The following is a 10,244-nucleotide window of genomic DNA, read 5'->3' as shown; positions in this document are numbered from 1 at the left end:
TATTTTTTTTTTAAATATTGTTGATGTGGCTTATTAACCACTAATTACCATTAATTAAGCTTAATTGCCTTAATCATCTTCCACCTTCACCACCAGCAGAGAGGAACTGCCACGCCAAGCCTAGAAGAGACCAAAGTTCTGTTTCGCCGCCACGCCTGCTTCACGCCACGGGCGTTTCTGATTATAGAGGATTTGTATCATCTTCTCCTGTAGCGCAAAATCCAATAGGTGTTAATAGTCATGTGGGTTTTTCAATGCCGGTTGGATTGTCATATGATTCTGGATTTGGTAATTTATATGCAACTGCAATATCTTTCTGGTCTATGGGCTGGCAAAATACTCAGCTTGAGAGAGAGACAGAGTCACGGAGAGAGTTAGAGAGGTACCATATATGAAGACTATACTCTCCTTAGAGACCATGGACATCCCGGACGAGGTGAAAATCAAGGTGAAAGCCAAGCAAATTGAGGTGGAGGGTCCCAGAGGTACACTCACCCATAACTTCAAGCACCTCAACCTGCATTTCCAGCTCATTACCGATGAGGCCACCGGAAAACGGAAGCTTAATTAAGGTCGACGCGTGGTTCGGATCACGGAAGACTAATGCTGCTATTCGCACCACCCTCAGCCACGTCGATAACCTCATCACCGGCGTTACCAATGCAAGGGCTTCAGCTACAACATGCGCTTTGTTTACGCTCACTTTCCCATCAGTGCCTCAATCACTAACACTAATAAGTCCATTGAGATCCGAAATTTCCTTGGCGAGAAGTGGTAGTGAAAAGTGAACATGCTTGAAGGGGTTTCTTTTGTCCGCTCTGAAAAAGTGAAGGATGAATTGTATTGGACGGAAATGACATTGAGCTTGTGTCTCGCTCCTGCATGCGCACTTAGTAACCAAAAAAAAATCTTTCTGGTTTATCGAATAGATTGGTTTCACAATTGAATCCGAATAGTAGTGCTATGTCTCTCCGGCAAGTGCAGCGGCTTCTCCATCAAAGAAAAATACAAAAAAAAATAAAATAAAATAATAAAAAATTACATGTCAGCATCATATTACCGGTAACCTGTAAAAAACCTTTAAAAAAATTAGTTTATGGCTCGAATAATCACATATTAAAGACGATGGTGCGGGGTGAATAATCGTAAATGGTTCATGGTACGTGCTGGATGACACTTTAGCCATTTTAATTTAATTACATAATTTTGTAATATTAAAGAACTAATTACAATTTTTTGAGTTAAATGACTGAATTGCATTTTAGCATGTAATTTTTTTTTAGCATTATGCGTATTATCAATAACATACTAAGAAATCTGTGGTATACAATTTATACTGCGGAAAGTACACACAAGGTAGTTGACAATTGCATGAAATGCATGCAAGCAACTTTCCTGCTAGAAAATGACAACCCCAAACAACTATATTGTGCATTTAAATAAACAAATAATATGAATAAATTAATAATCTGATCTGAACCGGCCTTCTGCGTCACTTCACATTATCATATCACAGGCTAGACGTATAGGGCAGGCCGGTAGCCGGAAGCCAAGAGTTCCCGTCCAAGAAGTTCCCGACGGAGAATTTTCCGGCCTCTGCAACACTCCTAATCACATGGTAGCCTGCCCATTTGACTCTCCCACTGGTCCTTGCACCGGCTCCACTGTTCATATACTCTCCATAGTACAATGTTTTGAGAGCAAAATCTCCGCTCCACGGAAGCCAACCGGCGGGGTCGATGAAGCCGTCGAGAGCAGTCTTGATGAACACCGTTCTGGAGTATTGTTTCCATGGCCTGCCCAAATACGTGTTGAAAGAGCGTTGGACGGGCCTTAGGTCAGAGGATGGTGCGACACGAGAATTATGGATCACAATTCCGGTGTTCTCGTTTGGGTCGCTTCGGCCTTGAGCCGTGACGGTGTTTTTCTGGTTGGGCATCGGTTTTCTCACGTAAATGTTGCAGTTCTGAATCACGGCGGCGGCGTCGCCGAAGATGAAGTCTACGGTGCCGTATATGTCGCAATCGCGATAAAATTGGCGCTGAGAGTAGACGTATAAGGTGTCTTGGTAGCCCTTGAAGCTGCAGCTGTAGAACACCGAGTGGTCGGCGCCAGACCGAAGCGCAACCGCTTGGTGTTTCTGGGGTCCGGCTGTGTTCTCGAAGGTAATGCCCCGGGCTATGAACCCATCGCCAGAAACAGCTGACCCACATACAATTAATCGGAGATCAGATCAGATCATCAAGCTAAGTTAGTATATGAATGAATGAATGACATTTTAGTATTATTTATCTTAATTATTATCATTATTCTTACTTTATTGAAAAATGCATGGAATTTAAGACTGGGTATATATGATATTATTTAATTTTGCCTTATATTATGTGCTTTAGCGAGCTTAAATAAAGTATTTTATTCAAGCTTGGAGTATATGGATGGATCCTATAAAATTATTCTTTTGATCAGTTGCCTGCAAAACACACACACATAATGATTCCACATCTTTCCATGAGACTTTCATGAATGCACATAATCTACTACGGAAATATATACAAAATAAGTTGTGTGCAATTTGCTAAACATAAATGTACACAATCTACCCTAGATTAATTTGTGTGCACTCGTGTAGTAGATTGTGTGCATTCATGTGCATTCATGTATTAGATTGAATGCATTCATAAAGGGTTTCACGGACTGACTAGAACTTTATTTTATATATAGTTTCTATTATTTTATTGATTTTTAGAAAATTTTTAATTAAAATATAATTACAGATTGAAATTTACAATATAACACAAGTTATTAAATTATTTATCTAAGGCAGATATAAATTTATTTACTAGTTAATTTCTCACATATTGGTTCAATAAATGCATGCATATGCATGTGGATGTGCAGTGCAACGGGTATACATAAGATCAGGAAAAGAGATTGTAAAACTTACCAAAAGTGGCGGAACGAAAAGTTGTGGAGCCATCTTGGACGTTTTTGCTACCAGTAATAATGGTAGCATCAATCCCATCTCCAATGAACATGATGTTCTTCATCGATTTCTTGATCTCCACATTTTCCTTATAAACACCCTTTTTCACGTATATCACAAATCTCTTGGCGCCTCTACTTAGCTTCACCGCCGCAGACACAGCTTCATTAATGCTCTTATATTGCCCCGACCCGTCTTTAGCCACCACGATGTTGGCTTTCGCGGCGGTTGCAGCCGCCTTGGATTCAAGGAGCTTCCTGTCGGACGCCGGAACCCACGCCGGAAATACCCTGTCGCCGGCCAGTAATCGCCGGCCTTTCCACTGCTGAGAATTAGAATTAGCTGCGGCGGCCTTGTTTATGGCAAGCGAGTTCTTGAGGTGCTTGGAGAAGTCACTAATTAGAGTAGTGTAATTAGGAAATAATGCGTGCGAGTATTGTGATAACTGGAAATCGGCGAACCCAATTTGGCAGGTCTGGTGGTTAGCAATGGCGGCGCTCAGCCGTGTTTGAACGTCGTCGTTTGTGTGGGTGGCGGCGGTCATAGAACTGTTGAGGCGGTACAAGGTGTCTTCGTAGAGCTCAAAGCAATCAGCCCAAGCTAACTTGGCAAGCTTGCCAAGTGATTGTGTGGCCATAGAGGATATCACAGCGTGGGCATTTTGAGCGTGAGCTAAAGTTGCTCTAAGGGCTTTGTTGCGAAACTCCAACACTACGCTCTCTTGTGCCAAGTATTGAGGTTGTGTAGTAACCAGAGAGCGGCACACATCCGGGTAAGGTGTTTGGTCACAGATCATCGAAATGGGATCAGCGCCATGCACAATACAGATAATAATGTTGAGAAAAATGATGAAATATCCAAAAATAGGAATTTTTTCCATGAGAGTTTAATTTGTGTATATATACGTACTAGGTTTCTGGGATGGATTGAATATAATGGTGAATTGGAAGAGTTGGGCATGGGGGAAGGGATTATATAGGGAGGAGTTTAGGATTAATTAATTGGTTTGACTTTTAGTCGTGGCACACAATTTTGTGTATATAGTGGATTGTATGAGACTATGAGATAGATATTGATATTCGTCGTGGTTGGTGTCTTTAGATCGAAATGCCACGGGCCATGCATCCGCGTCAAGAAAAAGCTAAGGAATCTTCTTCTAGTTGTTTTATTCTAGAAAGTCTATTATTGTTGCATTGTCAGCCTTAAAATATATTATGGGGGGCATATACGTGTGATTGTTGTAGTATGACGTAAAATATAAAAATATTTAAATCACGGTGTTGTATTTTATTAAATCAAAAGTTTTTTGATCATATTAAATCAAAAGTTAGTACGTATTTTAATTATTGCAAATATTTTTTCTTTAGTCCATAATGTAATTATGTAAGTGATCGGTCATCATGATTTTTTGATAGGAAGTTTACTACATGAAACTCATTTCTTATATCTCACGTTTACTCCTTGATGTAATAAAAGATAATAAGTTATCCTAATTCTACTATATGGATTCCCAAATTTTATTTTCTAATTTTACTTTCTAATGTAACAGACACTGATAAATTACTTTTTTCATTTGGATCCCAATGCAAGTGTTTACATCAAGATTTATGTGTGTGGCGTAAAAATTAGTAGTAGAAAATGAGAATACATATAGTATTTTCTAAATTATCTTCATCCTGTGAGTCCCAAGTAAAATGTCAATATCAAAATTTTGAGTGCGGAGTAGAATTGAGAGCTCATGTAATATATTTTTTTTTGAGTTAATACCACAAATGGTCCTCTGACTATTGGGCTAGTACTCCTTTTAGTCCTCGACTTTCAATTCAACCACAAATGGTCCTCTGACTTTTATTTTTGACCACAAATAGTCCTCTGTTAAAATTTCTGTTAAATAGGTGTTAAATCTAGGGGTAATATCGTCAAATTGATTAATATTATTATGATTAATACTTCTTTTTGAGAATTATATGACATAATTAATTTCAAACATTAATAAATATTAAGTTAATAAATATAAAAACAAAATGGACATGACAAATTACATAAATGAACAAATTAAATAAAAATTCATGATTAATGGTACCAATTTGTACTTGATTAATTATATTAATTCAACGATGACGGCCTTCAGTTATGTCCCAAACAAAATGTTTGATCGATTAATGAAAAGTAAAAACTATTAACCGGCCATGTATGAACAACCATGAAAATGATGGAAGCAAGGTTTTTGAAAAAAAAATTTCTACCATTTTAATCTGTTGGTTAAATTAAAACAGATAGCTCTAATATTAAATCTTCATTTTGTAGGCATAATTACGAGAATAAGGTGTATTATCTTTTTATTTAGGAGTATTTATATTTGTTAATTGTTTCAATTATGCTTGTTGGTGAAAATTTCTAAACATTTTTATTTTTTAACGACAATTATATATATCAATTTGACGATAATACCCCTAGATTTAACACTTATTTAACATAAATTTTAATGGAGGACTATTTGTGGTCAAAAATGAAAGTCAAAGGACCATTTGTTGTCGACTTGAAAGTCAAGGACTAAAAGGAGTACTACCCCAATAGTCAGAGGACCATTTGTGGTATTAACTCTTTTTTTTTTATAGCCGTCTACTCAATCAATCATGTGTTTGCCCCATTGTGCATGTATGCTATCAAGTTTTAAGAAGATGAAGCAAAATGTGGCAGAAGAGAATCAAATTGATTGAAGATGATTGAATGAGTGGAACAATTACAGAGCTAGTATATATACATATTAGGGTGATCGAGATAGGAAGCAACATAAAGGAAACTATACTACTTCTAACAAACTCACAGCTAAATGAGCTAATCAATTAATATCAATGTTGAGTTGTGGAGTAGCCGATTTGCTATTGAACTGCACACGATGGAGAGCTGGACTATCAACTTCCTACATATATGTTCCAAATAAACTTACTAATCTCATCATAAAACATATGTAAGTATGTAATGCAGAATTCCAATGAATATACGCTATATTTAACTAAGGAATTAAGTAAGAGACAATTAATCCTGATAATATTCCTAATAGATATAATGTAAAAATATGAACGCACCAAATAAGTACACCAATCATTTAATAACGCAGTTCGGAGAACACTCCTAATCTGCGGGGCCACGCCCAAAATTTTCCACTAGATCAACTCACGGTTTTTACAAGTACAAGGTTCAACCGATTTACAAAACTAGGCCTACCACCTATTTTAACGCCAACCTTATACAATAACTCAGTAAGAAAATTTTCAATACAATTTGAGCTAATCTATCAATTACACAAATTGTATGCCAACCTGGATTTTCACACAAGGTGTACTAGTACTACGCGGAGCTGCTTCTCCAAATTTAGTACTCGTTTCTAGTCCCGAACATTTGAAGTTTCTTTTGTGTAGTCAATGACTCTTGAATTGTTACTCCCTGAAACTTCGATTTGATCTCATTACAAGACTCCCCTTTTACAGTGCTTGTAGACCCTTGTAATTAGGAAGTCCACTATCCCATGTTCAAGCATGTTGCATGGATGAGGGAGAGAGAATTAATCTTGATCACACAATTTTTGAAGACTAATTCAGTGATTGCCACTTGCCAGCATTTCTTTAAAAGCTCTTCCACTCCTCACACATTCCACTTCATTCTCTTTGCATTTTGTGCCACATGCACATCACATATATACCATACGTACATATGTATACATTAACACAATACATTCACTTTCCATTTCCGTTTTCATTTTGTGTTTGATTTATATGCCTATTCAATAACATATGCCAATTAATTTGTACCAACAATCTCCCCCTTTGGCATATGTTTGATCAAACAAACTCCAAATATCATAACTCCCCCTTACTATCTTACTTTGTACTCCCCCTTTGTATACTCCCCCTGACTTGCTTGCTTTGAACCCCCCTTTCTTATACTCCCCATTTTGATAAACAAGTGCCAAAGGCAACTCAAGTATAGTATTAGTGAAATAATAAAGTCGGAAATTCAATCAAGAGCAATATATAAGCAATAAGTAGATAGAAGGGAGTGTAACATTGTTCTCAAGGGCTTTTGGCAGTTTATCACCGATAGGATAGGTTGTCTATGAAGCGTATGTGTAGACACGGATAGCATAAATGAGGATGCTTAAAAAATATCACATTAGACAGCTTTCACACCGGACTCTTCTCAGGTTCTTTTTGAACCATATTAAGTACGGGTAGCCCTCTTTTAAGTGAAATGTCCACTAGACAGCTTTCACACCGTACTTTTCTCAGGTTTTTTTTGAACCATATTAAGTGTGGGTAGCTCTCTTCTAGGTACAACTCAAGAAATGTAGCATGTCACATAGGTAAGACAACATCGATCAAGAATATGGATTTTGTTTGCGCATAGAGTAAGAAGAACAGGAAAGAAAGCAACCTCAATCTCAATCAAAATGTGCAATGCATTTCTATTTCTGAGCATGTAGAACAATGTAGGATTTGAAGGCTTGAATTTGGTGATGGATAGATCAAGTTATGTGATCGGGGAAAAAGTTTCTAATATAGGTTCTATCCACCAACTACTGATATACTACATGAAAAAAAAAAACAACATTATTAAATTCACTAAGACCAAAAAATGAGAGAAGTTACCCATGGACTATTCATCAAAAAGAAGATGAAGCCGGTGAGTCATCATCAGAGGACGAAGCCGAAGATGACGCAACCTCAGAAGGAACATCTATATTCTTTGTGTCTTCATGACGAAGCTTTGTCAGAATACTATCAATCTTCACTTTACGGTAGGTCAGCCGCTTTTGCTCATCATGGATGGCATCTAACTCTTCTTCAAGAATTTTGATAGTATTGACTGTGCAAAATCTGAGGAAGTGGGAGTTTGATTGTTTGGATTTGGTCCATTGGGAATATATAACTTTAACAACTCCTCGTAGCTTGAGAGTCTTAGTAGTCTGTAATCTTCTTTGATTGGCTCAATTTCTTCCTCAAAGAAATTCATCATCAGTCTTCTAAGAACCTTTTAATCTTTTCTTGTCAATGAACTTATCTTCATCTAGCGTACAAGGTTTGATTTTTTTTCTTCTTTTTGTTTTGTTTTTGTTTTTTTTTTTAATCTTTAAAACAAGCGTATAATTGAATCTGCAAAACAAACTAACATGATGAAAGTTAAATAATAATAAAAAAACGAAAACAAAAATAAGTTAAGCATTTTTTTAATTTTTTTTTATAGAAAAAAAAATCATTTTGTTGTTGAGCAAGCTTGCTTGGGTTGCCACACTTGTCGTGGTTTGTTTTGTCTGCAACGCCTCCATCCATGTCCTTTCATATTACACCTAAAACATGTTTTGTTAAAAAAATAGTTCACATACCTTTTTCTTCAGTGTTTCTCCTTGATCTCTTTTCTGGCACCCATGAGTTTTTCTGATTTCCCTGCCCGCTTGTGAATCCTAGACCTGCTTTGTTATGGTTATTCCCTCTTGACTGAAGGATTCTTTTCTGGCACCCATGAGTTTTTCTGATTTCCCTGCCCGCTTGTGAATCCTAGACCTTCTTTGTTATGGTTATTCCCTCTTGACTGAAGGATTTCATTTAGACTATTGGTGCCTGTGTTCAACATTCTCACACGTTTTTTGAAACTTTCCAATTCCTTTTGCAGGTATAGTTCATTTGAAACATTCGTATATAAATCAGTCTTAAGTTTTTCTACTGATGTTTTTAGGGCTGAATTTTCCTTTTGCAGGTATTGTTCATTTGAAACCTTCGTATCTAAATCAATCTTAAGTTCTTCTACTGAGGTTTTTAGGGCTGAATTTTCCAACTCTAGAGACTCAACATTCTTAATTAACATAAGGTTCAGCTTACTTACCTTACACCAGTTCTTGTATAGATCTTCATAAGCTTCTGCGAGGTCAACATCCTCATCGTCAGTCTATATCTCTTCATTTGCCTCATGTGTAGGGTCAACATCATCGTCATCGGTTTGTATCTCTTCAGTTACCTCATGTGCTCCTGTTGTGATAGATTGCCTCTAATTTGAGTCCCTCATTACCTCACTATCTTCTACAACTTCTTCTGTAATTTTGAAGAACTTCTCGTAGTTTACACGTTCTTCCACATCATCAGGGTGGTACATATTTCCATGGAATGCAACAAAATTTCTTGTCTGTTGTTCTGCTTGTTCACCATTGTCAGAATCTTCAGAATCACTCCAGGTAAGTGTGTACGATTCCTTACCTTAGTTGTTTCCACAATCCGCTGCAATGTGTCTATAACCACCACATTCATAGCACTAAACGCCCTTGGACTTGAAATCTTGATTTTGACCTTTTGGTTTTTGAGTATTTCCAGTTCCATCTCCTTTGTTATTCGTTTTTAGCTTTCATTGTCCCTTAGCTTTCCTTAGCATTTTTCCAAACTTCTTAGACAATATGACCATGACGTCGTTCATTTCTGTATCGGAGTCAGCTCTTGCAGGTACCATAGCGTCAAATGCAACCCCTTTGTTGTCCTTGTTCAGGTACCTATCTTCCTCCTCCATTTTCAATTCAAAAGTCTGTAAATTTCCCATTAAAGCATCTAACGTTAGAGTTTTTAGGTTTGTTGATTGCTTTATAGCAACAGCTTGCATCTTGAACCTCGAGGGTAAGGATCTCAAAACTTTTCGAACCACTTTTTCTTCCTCAAATGGTTCACCCAAGTTTTGTGCGCTGTTTACCAGGTTTTTTACCCTAGCACTGAACTCAGATACTGTTTCAATTTCTTCCATCCTCATATTTTCATACTTGGTTATGAGCAATTGTAATTTTGAGACTTTGACAAATCTTGTACCTTCGTAATGATTCATAAGTGCATCCCAAGCAACTTTTGCAATATCTGTGGCTGAGATCAACACAAATTGATCTAGTCCAAGTGCACTGTGAATAGCATTCATGGCCCTATTGTTTGCTGACGATTGTTTCCTTTCGATTGTCGTCCATTGGCTGACGGGTTTTTTCCTTTCTTCGTGCCAGCATTTCTTTAAAAGCTCTTCCACTCCTCACACACTCCACTTCATTCTCTTTGCATTTTGTGCCACATGCATATCACATATATACTATACGTACATATGTATACATTAACACAATACATTCACTTTCCATTTCCGTTTTCATTTTGTGTTTGATTTATATGCCTATTCAATAACGTATGCCAATTAATTTGTACCAACAACATCTTTGGTAGATTGAATTTCATACTAAAGTGAACCA

At 37.1% G+C, this 10,244-nt stretch overlaps 1 protein-coding gene and 1 pseudogene across 1 annotated transcript; one reads left to right on the top strand and one right to left on the bottom strand.

The window, feature by feature from the left end:
• Positions 1 to 391: 391 nt before the first annotated feature.
• Positions 392 to 968, top strand: LOC116014705 (annotated as a pseudogene).
• A 327-nt stretch (positions 969 to 1,295) lies between these two features.
• Positions 1,296 to 3,863, bottom strand: LOC116015458 (pectinesterase-like). Its single transcript, XM_031255529.1, has 2 exons — positions 2,945 to 3,863; positions 1,296 to 2,202 (listed from the first exon to the last, which is right to left on the bottom strand). Exons 1-2 carry the CDS (start codon positions 3,861 to 3,863, stop codon positions 1,511 to 1,513), a joined length of 1,611 nt encoding a protein of 536 aa, XP_031111389.1. The 3' UTR covers positions 1,296 to 1,510.
• Between the last annotated feature and the right edge of the window lie 6,381 nt (positions 3,864 to 10,244).

The sequence above is a fragment of the Ipomoea triloba genome, chromosome 4 (assembly GCF_003576645.1).
Source record: "Ipomoea triloba cultivar NCNSP0323 chromosome 4, ASM357664v1".
NCBI lineage: Eukaryota > Viridiplantae > Streptophyta > Magnoliopsida > Solanales > Convolvulaceae > Ipomoea > Ipomoea triloba.
This window is presented reverse-complemented; position numbering and strand designations above follow the sequence as displayed.

What these genes read in the sequence shown, in the direction of transcription:
- LOC116015458 (XM_031255529.1), bottom strand. Translation starts at nt 3,863, where the DNA reads ATGGAAAAAATTCCTATTTTTGGATATTTCATCATTTTTCTCAACATT. An exon ending in TTTTCGTTCCGCCACTTTTG is followed by an intron (nt 2,203 to 2,944) that starts GTAAGTTTTACA and finishes TATGTGGGTCAG; the next exon opens with CTGTTTCTGGCGATGGGTTC.